This window comes from Diabrotica undecimpunctata, chromosome 1 (assembly GCF_040954645.1).
Source record: "Diabrotica undecimpunctata isolate CICGRU chromosome 1, icDiaUnde3, whole genome shotgun sequence".
NCBI classification, from domain to species: Eukaryota; Metazoa; Arthropoda; class Insecta; order Coleoptera; family Chrysomelidae; genus Diabrotica; species Diabrotica undecimpunctata.
Window position 1 is genome coordinate 27,019,952 of NC_092803.1, and position 18,370 is coordinate 27,038,321.

The 18,370-nt window shown below is 35.9% G+C and overlaps 1 protein-coding gene across 1 annotated transcript; it reads right to left on the reverse strand.

Moving 5' to 3' along the window:
- Positions 1–5,604: 5,604 nt before the first annotated feature.
- LOC140447024 (uncharacterized) lies at positions 5,605–11,145 on the reverse strand. The gene is made up of 7 exons (XM_072539615.1): positions 10,995–11,145; positions 8,395–8,621; positions 7,913–8,272; positions 7,081–7,452; positions 6,840–6,990; positions 5,983–6,686; positions 5,605–5,877 (listed from the first exon to the last, which is right to left on the reverse strand). The coding sequence occupies exons 1-7, from the start codon at positions 11,011–11,013 to the stop codon at positions 5,638–5,640; spliced, it is 2,073 nt and encodes a 690-aa protein (XP_072395716.1). The 5' UTR covers positions 11,014–11,145; the 3' UTR covers positions 5,605–5,637.
- Positions 11,146–18,370: the final 7,225 nt, after the last annotated feature.

Below are 18,370 nucleotides of genomic sequence, written 5' to 3' on the forward strand. Positions count from 1 at the left end.
GGCGACGTAAGGGAGTCAAACGTTGTGGGCGGTCATGGATTAGGAACTAGAAACGAGAGAGGGGAACGTCGCATACGCTTCTGTCAGGAACAAAAACTATTGATAACTAATACTTTTTTTAAACTGCCCCCTCGCAGACTTTACACCTGAAAGTCGCCAGCAGACTCGAAAGAAACAAATGTAAGAAACCAGATCGACTTTATTGCCATACCAGAAAGATTCAGAAACTCAATCACATCAGTGAAAACCTATCCCGGGGCTGACGCTCAATCGGATCACAACCCAGTGGTGGGTAAACTGGGAATCAAACTAAAACGTATAGAAGGGAAGCCTAACAAAACCAAGATAAACATTAGGAAATTAAAGGATCCCAACATTAAACAACAAGTACAGGAATCCTTAAGAAGAAACATTGGAAACTTGAGTGAACCCGCACAAGACGCAGTTGCTAAATGGGAAGAAATAAAAAGAGCTGTTGAAATGACAAACAAGACAGTTCTGTTACAGGAGCGCGTAAAGAAGAAAGAATGGATGACGGATGAAATCCTTGATATGATGGAAGAAAGAAGACAACACAAATGCAAAAATCAAGTGAAGTATCAAGAAACAAGTCACACTATAAAAACAAAGATAAAGGAAGCGAAGGAACGCTGGCTGAAGGAGAAATGCGATGAAATCGAAGAGTGCGACAGAAGATATGACTACCACAACATGCACAAAAAGATCAAAGAATTAACAACTAAAAAGAAAACCAATAATCCCCACCCGACACTAATAGACGCAGACGGTAACCTTATATCAGACGACTTGAAGCTCATTAACACATGGAAAGATTACGTAGAACGACTTTTTAACGATAAACGCAGAGCGACAGTGGACCAAGATGACGACATGACTGGACCCGAAATACTAAGGTCTGAAGTGGAAAAAGCCATTTCATCGCTAAAAAACGACAAAACACCAGGTCCCCTCAACATACAGAGCGAGATCATAAAACTCCTATGCGAAACGGATGACCACTTCCTCGATTTTCTGACAGGCCTTTTTAACACCTTTTACGACAAAGGGGAGATTCCGGAGGAATGGCTTCGATCGACCTTTATAGCCATACCTAAAACACCAAGTGCAAAACACTGTGATCAACACCGCTTAATAAGCTTGATAAATCACATTACCAAAGTTTTCACCAAAATCAGACACAATAGAATATATTATAACAAATGCGAAGCAAATATATCGGAGTCACAGTTCGGATTCCGAAGCGCATTGGGTACAAGAGAGGCGATCTTCAGTCTGCAAGTTTTAATTCAAAGATGCAGAGACATGCACAAGGACGTCCACTTGTGCTTCGTCGACTTCTCCAAGGCGTTTGACAAGGTCAAACATGATAAACTCATGGAAATGCTCAGGAAGATGCATATTGATGGCAAGGATCTGCGCATAATAACCAGTCTCTATTGGAACCAAAGTGCTGAGATAAAGATGGGCAACTTACACAGTGGGAAGATAGATATTAAAAAGGGTGTACGACAGGGATGCGTCCTCTCGCCGCTCCTGTTCAATATATACTCTGAACAAATCTTCAGAGAAGCACTGCGAGAAGTTTCGGAGGGTATCACAGCAAGTCAAGAATATGGTTTAGAACTCAATACAACCAAAACTAAATGCATGCTCATCAGCAGAAAACAACAATCTCCGATGCAATTGACATTAAACAACCGAAAAATAGAACAAGTGGAGACATACACATACCTTGGAACCACAGTCAACACAAAATGGGACCAGTCAACAGAAATAAGATTACGAATTGAAAAAGCGCGAAACGCGCTCAACAATATGAAAAAGTGGTTGACAAGCAAAATCTCAATGGAACTAAAATTAAGACTGGTCAAGTGTTATGTCTTCCCGGTCTTGTTCTATGGAGCAGAGGCATGGACCACAACGGAAGCCACCCTGAAGAAACTAGAATCCTTTGAGCTGTGGATATATCGCCGTATTCTTCGGATATCCTGGACAGACCACATCACTAACGTGGAAGTAATGCAGAGAATAGGCAAAAGCAAAGAAATAATCTTCACCGTAAAGAAACGGAAGCTTGAGTACTTCGGACATGTCATGAGGCATACTAAGTACCGGCTGCTACAGTTAATAGTCCAAGGAAGAATCGACAGTAGGAGGGGACCGGGAAGAAGACGACACTCATGGATGCATAACCTGCGACAATGGTTCGGACTAACATCGACCGAACTGTTCAGAGGTGCCGTAAACAAAGTTAAAATAGCCTTGTTAATAGCCAACGTCCGAAACGGATAGGGCAAAGGAAGAAGAAGAAGAATAAAATACCGGAAGAATGAGGAACGAGCGAACTAATTCTACTATTCAAAAAGGAGTTAAAAAACAGCCGGAAAACTACAGAAATATAAACTTGTTAAATACTACGCTAAAACTTACAACTAAAATTTTACAAGTGCTAATAAATCAGAGGATAAGTTTAGCAGATGAACAACAGGGATTCCGTAGTGGAAGATCGTGTACAGATGCAATATTCGTTGTAAACCAAATTACTGAGAAATCACTAGAGTATAATAGATCAGCATTTCTGTGTCTGATTGACCAAAAGAAAGCGTTTGACAAAGTGAGACTCAAAGATGTAATCCATCTTCTGTATAATAGAGAAGTTCCCCTAAATATTATAAAAACTATCGAAAATATCTACCAAAACAACAAAATCGAAGTCAGAATAGATGGACAACTTACAGAACCTATAGAAATAGGCAGCGGAATAAGACAAGAAGATTCATTGAGCCCCATGCTCTTTAATTTGATCATTAATGAAATCATCAAATGCGTTAACAAAGAAAGAGGATAAAGAATGGGAAACAAATAAATAAAAATACTCTGTTAAGCAGACGACGCAATATTGATAGCCCAAGATAAAGATAGTCTGCAAAGACTGGCCCACAGATTTAACATACGAGCAAAGGAATTTAATATGACAATATCATCTCAGAAAACTAAAAGAATAGTAGTTAGCAAAGAACCAACCAGATGTAAAATAGAAATTGATGGCATCAGTATTGAACAAGTAATGGAAATAAAATACCTGGGAATTACACTGTCTAGCCATGGAGACCTGGACCTGGACCTGGACCTGGACCTGGAGACCTGTATGGTATATACACATTAACACTGAGATGAAGACAAGAATTTATAAAGCCAATGTAAGACCAATAATGACATATGCCTCAGAAACAAGACCCGACACAGCCACAATGCAAAGGCTACTGGAGAAGAGATGAGAGATGAGAGTACTGAGAAGAATTACAGGAAATACGCTGAGAGATCGAAATAGAACTGAAGATAATAGAAGAAAATGTAACGTACAGTATATAAATGAATGGACACAAAATAGAAAGAAAGAGTGGATAACCATATAAGCAGAATGGAGGAGACACGTGTCGTCAAAATAGCAAGAGATAAGTCACCAATCGGCAGAAGCAATATCAGACGACTGCGCAAAAGATGCAGTGACAAACTTCCATAGAGGTATTAATCCGCCAATGAACAAAGCAGAATTGCTTATAAAGAGGAAGACAAAAAATAATCTTTCTTTTACCTCTCCCTCCTTAAATTTTATTTCTCGTTTCTCGTCACTTCTGTTGTTGGTGTTATGTTCCTTTTCTATTTGCCTGACTAAAGTATTTGTTTCATTTTAGATTTGTTTAAAGTGGTTGTATGCCTATTGTGTTTGTTATTTTCTATATTTTAAATAGGCTTTCTTCTTTTCTTTACCTTTTGTCTTCACTTCCTTTTTGATATGTTACTGTTCATTACTTTCCTCTTTCCAAATGCTTCTGCTGCTGCGTTATTTATATTAATTTTGAGATTTTCCTAGCTTTCGTCGATGTAATCGTTTCCTAATATTTCATTACCGACTACACTGTAAAGTAGAATATATATACCATATTACGTGCATATTTTTCTTTGTCTCTGAGAGCAAATAATTGTCAATATTATTACCAGCAATTTTTAAAATAACTTTCTGATCTTTGTTACTCCACGATGTAATATTACAGTAGACTAATCTCAGTTTATATTGAGTTTCCATTCTCTTATTTATTTTTCCGTTTACTGCATACATTTTTTGCCATGTTGCCGACGGTTTCGAAACGATTCTTTTGGCAATACAGATTTTTCTAAAGGGCGGATTCTAGCCTGGCCCATAAACACTCCTTCTTTATCTGTTCTTGTGTCATTGAACTACCCGATCCACCTCATAAGCCTACAGACGGTTGTTGGTAGTAAGTCTATTTTACAATTAATATCATTTTGCATTTCCATCCACCCTATGGCTCTACAGCCCAATTCGAGCCCTGGCCTCCCTCATCAAACCTCTCCATCCGTTACGGTTTGTAGCCATTCTCAACGATCGACTGCAAATCTTCTTCCTCTACATTCTTACATTCAACAATTTTTTGGAAACCTGTTTTCTTCCATCTTAAATGAATGGCCTGCCTATTGAAGACGCTTGGACATGCTGAGATAAATGTAGTTCTTTATATATATATATATATATATATATATATATATATATATATATATATATATATATATATATATATATATATATACATATATATATATATACATATATATATATATACATATATATATATATATATATATATATATATATATATATATATATATGTATATATATATATATATATTATAAATTTCATAATAATTGTATCTGATTCGCCATCTGCTGTTCTCATTTATAGGGCCTAGTATTCGCCTCAGTACCTTTTTTTCAAAAATGTCACATCCATAGCTCGCTATCGGTGGGATTATGGTCTTGTAGATTCGTATCTTAGTTCTTTAATGTACGTCTCTTGATTTAAATATCGAGCACATAGCAAAGTTTGCCATAAAGACTAGCATGATTCTTCTGCTAAGTTCTGCATCGTCAATATTGTCCTTTGTGATGTTGACTTTGTACTAAGATTTTAGTCTTTTTTTTTCGTTTATTGACAGACCTCTAATTTATTTAGCATGTGATTTAAGTTCAGTATACGTATTTTCACCTGCTGCTTTGATTCTGCTTATGATATTTATGTTATCTGCATAAATATGCTGCGGTTGGACTGATTTATTGATAAGTGTGTTATTTCTACGTTCTAATGTTTTTCTTACTACGTATTCCAGTGATAATTAAACAATGTTGGTGCCAGTCCATTACCCTGTTTTAATCCTTGTGTTATTTAAAATGGGTCTGTCATTTCATGTTGTATCTGTACCTGAGCCACTGTGTCAGACATCGTTATTAGGATAAGCCTAACTATGTAATTTAGAGCGTATTTCAAATTCACTTAACATTTGGATAAATGTGCCCTGTTTATTGAGTCATATGCCTGTTTGGAGTCGAGAAAAATATTAGACATTTTTGTTATGTCCCCAGGCTTTGCTTAACCGTAAACAGTTGGTCGATGGTTGATCTTCCCTGCATTTTATATTTATTTCAGAATTTTATACCTCTTTTTTCGTTAGGACATTCTGCAGATATTAGGAAAAAGGCATAATTTATATAAAACAGAACAAAACAATATTCATAAAATGTGTATTTTATTTAAATACTTAAAATCCCCAGAAGCATCTTCTTGCACCAGGACGGCGACGTAGTGGTCTGACCATATATCTGAATCCATGAACTACTTCACCTCCTTCAGCTGAGAAGTTGGCGTAATCAGTCTCGCTTTCGTTGATGATTTTCAAAGATGAGGCATTTATGCCTTCAAGATGAAGCACTTGGGTTTCGTTGGGTTGGACAACTTGAGTGCGGACCACCTCATGGTTTCTTCCTTTAACATGAATGATCTGTAAAAGAGAAATAGCTATATGAAGGAAAACTTAAAAGGGAATAAAAGTAACAAATACAGTTACATAGGCACTATTTTGAAATATATTGTTGGATTTACTTACCTGAACGGTAAAGGCATGACTTCCATGATTAACAACGGTGTATCTATCATGAACAATGGGTTTACGTAAGACAGCGGGACGCATAACAATTCTTGGTCTGCGCGCTGGTCTACATTGTCCAACTTGAGGTCTATATTGTTGAGCTGGACGATGCTGTTGTTGACCTGGATGGTGCTGTTGCTGAGCTGGATGGTGCTGTTGCTGAGCTGGGTGGTGTTGTTGTTGAGCTGGATGATGCTGTTGTTGAGCTGGGTGATGTCCTTGTTGAGCGGGACGATGTCCACCTTGAGCCGGATGTCTACCTTGTGCTGGATGAGGACGACCTTGTGCTGGATGTTGAGCACCTTGACCTGGACGATGGGCTGGTCGTATTACTGGCCTACAAGCTGGACGACGGAATGGACGACGTCCTGGACCTGCTGGTCTACCTGCTGGTTTGCAAGGACGAGGTACTGCTGGTTTACATGGAAGCCGTGCTGGTTTACGTCCAGGATGGTGTTGAGGTCTACGAACTACAACATGTTGAGGTTTGCGATGTCCAGCTGGGTATACGGGTCTTCGTCTAAATCTACCAACTTGATGCATGACAACTACGGAAGATGCAGGTGCTAGATGGAAATTATTCACTAACATTATTGAATTTTCATCAGATACCAGTTGTTTGATCTTTCTCATAATGTCTCGAACTACTCTTCCTCCCGTGGCTACAACAAAATAAAGTATTAATTTATTGTTATTTTAATATCGTCTTAAATATTTTAAATTTACAAGAAAACAAAAACTTTCAATAATATTTTTGCAGTCTGGATTCATGAAAATATATGAAAAAGGAAATAAATTAAAATCAAAAAACTTACCGGTGATAATGGCGACTTCTGTGTAATTTCTGTTCAATATATTTAATAGAGCTACTCCAGCATCTCTCTTATGCTCAATTACTACAGTTTCATTTGGTTTTACTACTCTGTATTGATCATTGTCACGGTCATCACTGTCAGTGTAAGTAACCTGAAATAAACGATCAGCTAAGTATTGGATCTAGAAGTTTGTCTGGCCGTTGGTTTTATAAAATATATAGTAGTTATTAAAAAAACTTACCTCAACTTCTATCTCAGATTTTCCGTTGTTGGTAACAGTGAAGTTATGATGTTCGGAAAGGGTAACATCATCAGGATCATACATCAAAGCAGTGACGGATGAACGTGAGACTAAATGGAAGCTCTCCAAAGTTGTTACAATATGAGAAACAACAGTTTCTACTTTCTCATCAATATTTCTAACTAAATCCTCAAGATCTTCAATAACATCCCCTCCTTCAGCTCTAAAAACTGCATCTTCAGTGTGGCTTGTGTTGATAACTTCCAATACGGTATTTTGGAATTGAGCTGTGAGTTCAAACGACTCGGATGTATTAGGCTGAACGGTTTTGCGATGAAGTTCTAAAGTTTGAACAGGCGAGGTACGCTTCAACTAAGAAAAAAAAATATTTTAGTACCAAGAATAAAAGACAACTATTTCGCTATTTCAATCTGTCTTAATACGCGTAATTTACAGTATCATGGATAAAAAGCAATGAGCAAAGGAGTGAATTTCAATTGTCTACACATTGGCTACCTGACATCTTCATTTACTGCAAACATTAATTAGGATAATGTTTACGGATTACGGTTAGATGATTATGTTACGGTGTGTGGCATGTTATGTGGTATGCTTAGATTACGGAATAACCCAAACCCAATAGTTTAAGTAAAAAAATTAACCTAGAATCGTTTATGGGATCTCACAATAATAAAAGACCTTTATAAAAAAAAAGCCAATGAGAAAGCGTAATGTGAATGTTTCAAAATAATTCACTAAAAAAACGTCAAAGTTTGAGTCGTCAGTGCCCGAAAATAATATGTCTAAAATAAAGAAAAGAGGAAAAACTTACTTCAATGTCAAAAGCAGCTACCCCATGGTTAGTTACAGTGTACTTTCCAGGATGTTCATTGCTTCCTTCAACATTTTGACTCAAAACAGTGACGGCTGTTCTTGGGCTCAAAGAAAAGTTTTCCAGAACGACTATTTCAGTTTCTGTTTCGTCTGAGTCTAGAAGTTCTTCAATGTTGTTTTCCAAGTCGTCAATAACGTGACCACCTTCAGCAGAAAATGATACTTCCTCTTCGTAACTGTTGTTGCTCACTTTCAACACGCTTTGTTCAAGACTGTCCTCAATAGCTATCTCTGTGGTTTGGTCTGGCTGGACAACAAACCATTGTGGAGCATCATCTTGGTTATTGAGATGCACTACCTAAAAAAACAACAACATCCAACACATAAAACAACAGAAAAGAAATTTTAAAAATTTTCAAGAGAATGTTTTACAAAAGATATAAAAAAATAAAAAACTACAAAATCAATGGACAAACGTACCTCAACAAAAAGATCAGCTTTTCCGTGATTCGTGACGACATACTTTTTGTCTTCTTCCTTGTCTCCTCCGCTCTGAGACAATGCTAAGATCGTAGTTCTAGGAGGTAATACGAACTTCTCTAGTTTCGATAACTCCGATACAGAGAAAGTGGATTCATATTCATATTCTTCATATGTCGTCTCCACTGAATATTCTTGGGTAGTTTCAGCAGCGGTGTCTTGCTGGGCTAAAATAAGGAGACAACCAAGTGAAAATAGTATAGTCACATTACATTGAGCTGATTAGACAGGTAAATAAAATGATTATAATTTTTTAAATAAGAACAGGAATTTAATAAAAAACTATAAAACATCGACTAACAACTAGAAGATCCCGAATAAATTTGGAAAGAATATAAAATATAAGTCAACTAAATTTGCAATAATGATAATAAAAGTGATCAAATCAAAAACAGTAAATGGATAGCAAAAGATACCTCATAACTAATAGAACTTAAAGTTAAAATGGATGACGACGAAGCCAGTCAGCTGAGTGAATCTTTCAATGATAATGAGCTTAGATCTGAAATTCACATATTGAAAAATAATAACGCTGGTTAAGATATTACTAGAACAAATATTAAAGTCATGGAAAGAAAATGTGAAGGTATGTGAATACCAATCCGAGACGACTTCTTCTATACACTAAGTTTTGCAGGTGGCCAAATGGTAGCGGCTTAAGATAAAGAAGATCTATTCTATACGCTCCGAAAACTAGAAAAGAAATTAGAGTCCTACACTTCTACAACACATGAATACTTGTTGAAGAAAGAAGAGGAACCAGTGTGTTTTGTTTGTGAATGTAAAGTGACAGTGAAGCACATTTTGATTGAGTGTCCAATATACTCAGTCGAAAGACTATATCATCACTTTCCAAAAACATTAAAAGAACTTTTAGGAGAATCTAAATACGTAGCTGACTTGATAGAATTCTTGAAAACTATAAACCTTTTCAATAAAATTTAATACGATACATCAATAATTAAAATATATATTGTATACATTATTATGTAATTGATATTTTGTATATGCCTATGTATGTCTTTATCATTTTTGTATTTTTCTTATGCTAATAACCCTAAGTGGTTGAAGCAAAATAAATAAAAAAAAAAAAAAAAATTAGAGTCCAATAGGAAAGAAAAAACAAGGCAGACTCCAAAGATTATGGAGGTATGAAGTGGAAGAGGCCATGGAAAGACCAGTTCTTAGAGGTAAATATTGGCAGAATATAAAGGACTGGAGACATTGGCTGAAAGAAGGAAAGCAGCGACAGCTATAATAGTTGACTATAATCCACTAGAATAAGTAAGCGGAATAATGCACAGAACATTGGAGAACAAGAAACAGAAAACAATATAATGATAAAGCATACGATACACATCCTGTTCTCTTATATAGATGTGATGACTGGGTAATAATGCAAAGGTCTAACTTTAGAATCCAAGCTGGCGAAATGAGAGTTTACAGAAGATTGAAAGGCATTAAAAAAGAGATAGAGAAATGAATGTGTAAAACAAGAACTAAATATTTTATTGATGAATAAGAAAATGAAATAATACAGAACAAAATGGAAATGACCGAAAAATAGAATGGAAGGAAAAAGAAATGCAGTATACCCCTTGTAAAGGGATTCCTAAAAGGGAAAAATTCTTGGAATGAAGAATATATATATATATATATATATATATATATATATATATATATATATATTTCAATATCTATACATGTCTGTCAGGCCATGGAGTTAGGGTGTCTACATTGTAAAATTACGTGCATCCTATCCTCCATGCTATGGCATGCTGGTCGAGCCATACAGCCTGTAGACACCACTCCGAAGTATGAGCGGGAACACACTCATCCCCTTATGAAACGAAGCTGGTGCATCATAAGGACCTTCACATTTTACTCTTTTTCAACTTGTCTTGAATGAAATGTCTTTAATCTTTACTATCAGCTTCTCTTGGCTAACACTTATTTCTTTCGACCCCGAATGGCTACTAGGTTTTCGAGGGCAGATGGGTTACTATATTTCCTTCTACTACATACTCTTCACATGAAGACCACAACGGCAATGAAGGCGGATAAGAAAATTCGAAACGACGAATTCGGCGGAAGGGTCAGCTCGACTTTTAGACGTAGTTGATAGGAGTAAGGGCGACCCCTTGTCATAGAGGCAAGAAATTACAAAATTAATAAAAATAAAAGCAAACTAAAGGAAATGCTCCCATATACCAAAAAACATACTCCCACAACGGACAAGAATTTACCAAACTGGTGGCCAACCTCATCAGAGATGGTACATAGGAAGAGGATACCATTTTGAAATTAACAACTCGAATTACAGTACAAGTACAAGTTGAAAGAGTTCAATAAATTCGAAAATATTTGGGAACCACCATAACGGACCAACATGATTCAGACATAGAAATAAAATGCAGAATTGCAATAACTAAAAAAAAATTTTTTTATTGTGACGATGACAGAACCAGTCTGATGCTAACGTCGGATAATTTTAATATAGCACATAAAGAAGAATAAGAGTAGCATAAAAATTTACTTACAAATTGAATAACGATGCATCTTGAAGGCGGTGTTTGCTGGATTTAGTCTGAACAAACTGATGCAAACTTCTGATGGGACTTCTTTTATATGTTGCAAATATTTGACGATAAGATCGATATGTGCATACAAAAATAACAATTTATCAGATTATGAGATTATCAAACAAACAACGCCTTTGCAGTCTACTATTATATTATGGAATATTTTTAGCAATACTAACTATAATTATACATAGATTATCCAAATTTATCCAAGATTATCAAAAATAATATTGACATTGAAATAACAGTTAAATTAAAAACATTTTTATTTATCGATAATGCTACCAGACTTCGAATTTTTATTATAAAGTCGACTTTATATTATGCAATTTTCATGATATGCAAGAGCCATGCAACATGCAAGACAGATTATGCAAATGCGCATGCCCACGCGACATTTTCAAGCAATATCTGTGCTCTGTGCTAGTCGAAAAATTAGAACGTGATCTATTTTTTATTCCATTTTGAAGCAATTTATCGTCAAAATTCATATTGCCAATGTAACAAAATTTATAGTTTTTGATAAAAGCTAACCTTATTGTGTAAGTGTAAATGTTATTCATTCTAGGTAATACTTTGTAATTTATATTTGAATATTATAAGGATATTATTATAGTCAGGCCATGGAGATGGAGTGTATTAGTTTCTACATTATGAGATGGTGTACACTCTCTTCTTCTTGCTATAGCATGCTGGACGAGCTATATTGCCTGTAGTCAGTACCCCGATGTATGAGCGGGAACACAAGGTGTACTAATACTCATACTCTCATGAAGCGCATCTGGCGCTGCATGAGAACCTTCACATTTTACTCTTCTTCAACTAGTCTTAAGTAAAATGTCTTTTATCTTTCCTATCGGCCTCTCTTGGCCAACTCTTGCTTTTCCGACCCCGATTGGCTATTAGGTTTTCGAGGGCTGACGGGTCATTATTCTCTTTCCTTACTCTACTATTTTCTACCACGCAGAAGGAAGTGGGGCCCCACTGCGTTACTTTGCCCCAAGAACTATCATGAAAGATGACCTCTAAACATATCAGTATGCCGAGCGATCCAACTAGCAATTGGCGCCAATCAGCGTCCGGAGCTGATGGTGTGAAATGGGCTACCGGCCATGATGTGAGAAACCAGGCACGCCACGGAAACTCGTCTGGAATAAACATAAAAATATGGAGCAGCCTTAAAATTAGTACGTGGAATTTTCGAGGATTGCTGGAACCCGGAAAATTGGATGTAGTGGAAAACGAGATACACAATTATGCAATTGTAGGTCTATCTGAAATCCACTAGAAGGATAAAGGACATTATACGTCAAAAAATGGCAATGATATTTATTTCTCCGGCAATGATAAAGAATCTCGGAATGGCGTGGCAGTGATAGTAAATATTGCCATTAAAACCTCCGTAAAAGAATACATAACCGTCAGCGATCGGATAATGCAAACATATGCCCCAACAAGCGAAGCTCATGATGAAGAGATCGAAACATTTTATAGTACGTTGGAGCAGACGCTTAGGAAGCTTCCAAATAGAGAAATCACAGCAGTCGAAGGCGATTTCAACGCTAAAATTGGTGTAACTTCAGAAGATCATTACTTGCGAGAGACCGTCGGATTATATGGAATTGGCCAAAGAAATGATAGAGGAGAACGCTTGCTACACTTTTGTATAGACAACAACCTGTTTGTTACTAATACAGGATTTCAACATCACCCAAGACGACTATACACTTGGATATCACCACGAAATAGGTACAGAAATCAGATAGATTTTATACTGGTAAAAACCCGTTGGAGGAGCGCTGTTAAGGATGTTAAGACCTATCCAGGAAAAGATTGTAATAGCGACCATCAATTTTTATCAGCTGAATTCCGCATGAAGTTAAGAAACAGTCCAAAAACAGGAAATACAACAACTAAATGGCATCTAAGACATAACGATCCGTACAAAAAAGCCGGAATGCAAAAGCTATGTGACCTCAAACAATCATTAAATCCAGAAGAGTCCTCAAATAGCATATGGACAAAAACAAAATCCATATTGCATAATGCTGAGAAAAACATTAAGAGTGATAGAGAAGAAAGAAGGAAACAATGGATAACAGACTCCACGTGGACTAAAATACAGGAGAGGAAGTACTTAAAAGCCACAAGACTGAACAGTGAAAGTGATAAAGAGGCCTATAAAGCGCTGAACGGTCAAATAAAACGACTCTGCAAAAAGGACAAGAACACACACTTGAACAAAATCTGCATGGAAATAGAAGGACATAAAACCAAAACTGAGACCAGAGACATGTTTGAAAAAAATAAAGCAGACAACACGTTCCTTTACACCAAACTACCTTGCTATCAAAGATAATAACGGAACTCTACTCACTTCTAAAAAAGATATTTTACACAGATGGAAAGAATACTGTGGACGACTGATGATGGAGGAAAGCACAGACGCCCCATCACAACAAGAAGATGCCAGTTTTGCGACGGAACCTGACGTACTCAAAAGTGAAGTTGAAGCAGCAATTATGAGGCAAAAAAGTCAGAAAGCTGCCGGTCCATATAACATACCTATTGAAATGATTTGGGCCCTAGATGACGTTGGAGTGGATATAATACATCAAATTTGTCAAAGAGTGTGGGAGATAGGTAAATGGCCTGAGGACTGGACACAATCACTATATATTCCCATACATAAAAAGGGAGCGAAAGATTTATGTAGCAACTATGGCACAATTGCTCTAATTGCGCATTGCAGTAAGATACTCTTACACATAATTCTCGAGAGGATAAAGCCCTTTTTACTACCTAACATTGCGGAGGAACAAGCAGGTTTTGTGTCCGGACGTGGTACTAGAGAACAAATTTTAAACGTACGGCAGATTGTAGAAAAATCCAGAGAATTCAACATCACAACATATTTGTGCTTCATAGATTATAGTAAAGCTTTCGATTTGGTCAACTGGAGTAAAATGTGGCAGGTTTTGTCTGAAATGGGAGTCCCCAATCATCTGATACTGCTAATTAAAAGCCTGTACAATAACAATTATGCTAGAGTTAGAATAAATGGGGAACTAACCGATAGTTTCAGGGTCACAAAGGGCGTGAGACAAGGCTGCATACTAAACCCAATTCTATTTAACATCTATGGTGAATGGATATTCCGGAAAGCTACTGAGGACTGGAACGGTGGCATCACCATTGGCGGGAAGAAGATTTGCAACTTGAGATATGCATATGATACTACTATCCTCGCTAGTTCTGAAGCTGAATTGATTCACCTGCTACAACGGATAGAAGACGTAAGCTTAACGATGGGCCTTAAAATAAACAGAGATAAAACGAGAATCATGATAACTGACAGAGCTAACAACAATCAAAATCATCTGGTCATGATAAACAATATCGCTGTTGTAGATAAATTTGTGTATCTGGGCTCATTAATAACCAACAAAGGAGGCTGTACTGAAGAAATAAAGCGGCGGTCAGCAATCGCAAAAAGCGCTATGGCAAAATTAAGAAAAATTTGGAAAAGCCATGAAATAACTACCGATACAAAAATGAGACTAGTAAGAAGTCTAGTTTTTCCAGTTTTTACTTATGCATCGGAATGCTGGACCCTTACTGAAAAAGACAAAAAGAACATAGATGTATTTGAGATGTACTGCTGGAGACGAATGCTGAGAATACCATGGGTGGCCCGAAGAACAAATGAATCCATACTGGACCAGCTAAACATAAAGAAAAGACTAAGAACACAAATATCAGAACAAATAATAAGCTATTTTGGACATGTGCTTCGAAGAAATGGTCTTGAAAAACTTACCATCCAGTGAAAAATAGAAGGCAAAAGAAATAGAGGTAGATCTCCCACACGATACACGGACCATATTGTTGCTACCATTGGCGCTCCATTGTCAGGATGTGCTAGAATGGCAGAAGATAGAAAAACGTGGAGAACCATTGGGAAATTTAGCTAATAGCTTCATGATATCACGATACCTGCATCAGGTTAGCGACTAAGAAGAAGAAGAAGAAGATTATAAGGATCACACTTGGGATCACAGCGACGAAATAAAAACTAGTATTGAAAAAGCCAGAAACTCTTTCAACGGCCTTAGGAAGATTCTCTGCAACTTATATTTAAGTATCAATATACGCATAAGAATTCGTAGATGTTACGTCTTTAGTGTCCTCCTCTATGGAGTAGAAAGCTGGAGTCTTGCAGAAGATGATATACAACGATTAGAGGCATTTGAAATACGACGTATGTTGAGGATCTCATATATACGCCACACAAGTAACATAACTATTGTTACGTAAAAATATGAGTCATATTAAAAACCTGTAAACATGTTTATTACTAATATCCTTATTTATTCGAGTATTTTCTAGGTCATGAATACCTGACACACGATGTAATAAAAACAAAGTTCGAGGCGAGTCGATGGGAAATCCAGTTTGCCCTTACCGTTTTGCTGCCATTCAGTCTAGTCGAGAAGGTTTTCGACTTTTCGAGATAACGGCAATTTATGTATATAAATAAAACATTTTTATATGGAGGACAGTTGATTTTGAAGACGCGCTCGCGATTTTAATTGTTACGTTCGGATATATAAATTATTGTAAGACAAATTAATATAAATAAAAAAAATAAATTAAATTAGTAAGTGTTATAAATATTGAACCTTTTAATAAATTCACAACACTATTCTCAAGAAGCTAAGAAAAAACAAAGAAATTATTAACACCGTAAAGAACAGAAAATTGACTTACTTCGGCCATATCATGCGTTATAATAAAAACCGACTTCTACAGTTGATTCTACAAATCAAGATTGAGGGTAAGAGAGGCCCTGGACCTAGACGTATATCCTGGCTGGCCAATCTTAGGAAGTGGACTGGTCTAACGTCAACTGATCTATTTCGAGCTGCTGTGAATAGAATGAGATGGGTCAATATGGTCGCCAACACCTCTAGAAGATAGGCACATTTAGAAGAATAAGGACCGAAATTTCCAAGGGAAATATCTAACGTTAATGTTTTGATAAATTTCTGCTGTTGGTAACAGTGAAAGTGGTATCTCGAAATAGCTCTGATGTAAATAGATTGGGCTAGACAAGACATATGCCATGCAAGACGGACTTACATAGCATGACACTTGCATGGTATAGATCAGCGTTTCCCAGCTTATAATGTCCATTTTCATAAGCTTCTTTACATATTTAATATCATTGACTGCTACATATCTTTTTAAGGTAACACACTTATAACAACTTTTCTATGGATGTTTGGTTTTTCATATTGTTCTTTTTAGATGAACTGATGATGCTTTTTGATTAGAAAGCGAAACGTCTTCAATAAATAGATGAAGTAGCCACCTTCTTTGTCTTTTATTTCTCTACTTTGACCGAAAAACCCACCACTCTTCGAGTGTTACATATATATATATATATATATATATATATATATATATATATATATATATATATATATATATATATATATATATATATATATATATATATATATACACTTCTCTAAGAAATTAACGCACCACTTCAATAAATCAATTTTATTTGTAAACATGCAAAGAATAAAAAATAAAACTTCAGCAGATTTATTCTACATTTTATTAGTAACTATAACAATTTGTCTAATCATCAGAAAATGTTGAAGTACAAGAGAAAAAAAAATAAAACGGAAAATTCTAAAAAAATAGTGATAAGAAAAGTAAACTAAAATATGAAAGAAGTCTTAATAACGAGTGTTTTTTACCTCTACTACATATAACAGTCTCACATCGTTGGTCCATACTTAAAATTAATTGCCGTATTTCATTTTAGTATAGTTCTCTCCAAATCTGGATCAGCCTCTTTCCCACTTCCTGTAAGTTGTTTGGTTGTGTCCGTGTTGCTCTAAATCGCCTACCAAGGATATTCCAGAGATTTTCAATATGATTTAAATCCGGACTATGTGCTGGCCATTCCATAGTATTAATTTCTACCTCTTCTAGATAATTTCTGACGATCTGTGAAGCGTGAGGTCTGGCCTTATCTTGCATTAGTAAGAAATGTTCACCGATATAAGAAGCGAATGGTAATACATGTTGCTCCAGAAACTCCAATATGTACCTTTCAGCTGCAACAGTTCCATTTTGTATGACCACTAGGTCCGTATGTGCGGTCAAAGAAATACCACCCCACACCATAACGGATCCTCCACCAAAAAATGTGGTGTGGGAAGTTACACTGAGCATATCGTTCGTTGGGTCGTCGTAACACACGAACACGTCTGTCGTTATTGTACAAACGAAATCGGGATTCATCAGTAAATAGCACTCGTTCCCAGTCAGCCTCTAACCAATTAACGTGTTCTCTGGCAAAATGTAGTCTCCCCCTTCGATGCTCTGCAGTTAATAGAGACTGCAGTTTCAGTACTAATTTGTAAGGCATGTACGTCTCGAAGCTGAATTTGTAGACTTCGATGTGTTACAAAACGTTGTCGAAGAGCAGAAATTCTTAAAAATCGATCTTGAATAGGGGTAGTTACCCGCTTTCGTCCTTGCCCTAGTCTGCGAGTATGATCCCCTGTTTCAAGGAATCTTTCTAACACCCGTGAGACGAATGTGTGGGCTACATTAAACTGACGACTAATTCTTCGGTAACTCCAACCTTCTTCCGACAGTATCACTGCTTGGGTACATTTATCTAGGGTTAAATTACGTTATTAACGCTCCATAATAAACACAATTAACAATAATCAACAATTAAACAGTAGTCGAATAAAATTCGTGAATACTTGGAAATTAGTATATTTATAGAATTAGTAAATTTTTTGCTTCTTTTTGTTTTGTTGCAGAAAAAACTATAGCGATAAAACGCAGTGAATAAATATAGAGTGTACGAATAGCATATACAAGGGACTTGCATAATATAACATTACAATGGAAATTTTTATTAACGCTAATAAAATATTTTAATATTTCAAAGTGGTGCGTTAATTTCTTGGAGAAGTGTATATATATATATATATATATATATATATATATATATATATATATATATATATATATATTGTTATGTTTCTTCTTTCCCAACCAAAGAAAAATAAATAAAAAAATCCATCGAAATAAAATTTCAAGATATCAATGTAAACAAATTGTATATAGTAATTTAAGTTAAGATTTAGTGTAGATAAGAATAGAAATTTTTCCGTTTCAAACAAAATTATCAAAAAACCTTTGTTTAGAATTAGAAGACATTTGACCTGTAAGTTAATCTTTTCATTATTTGTATAGTCGAGTATTAAATGACCATATTCTAATCTTTTTGAAATATG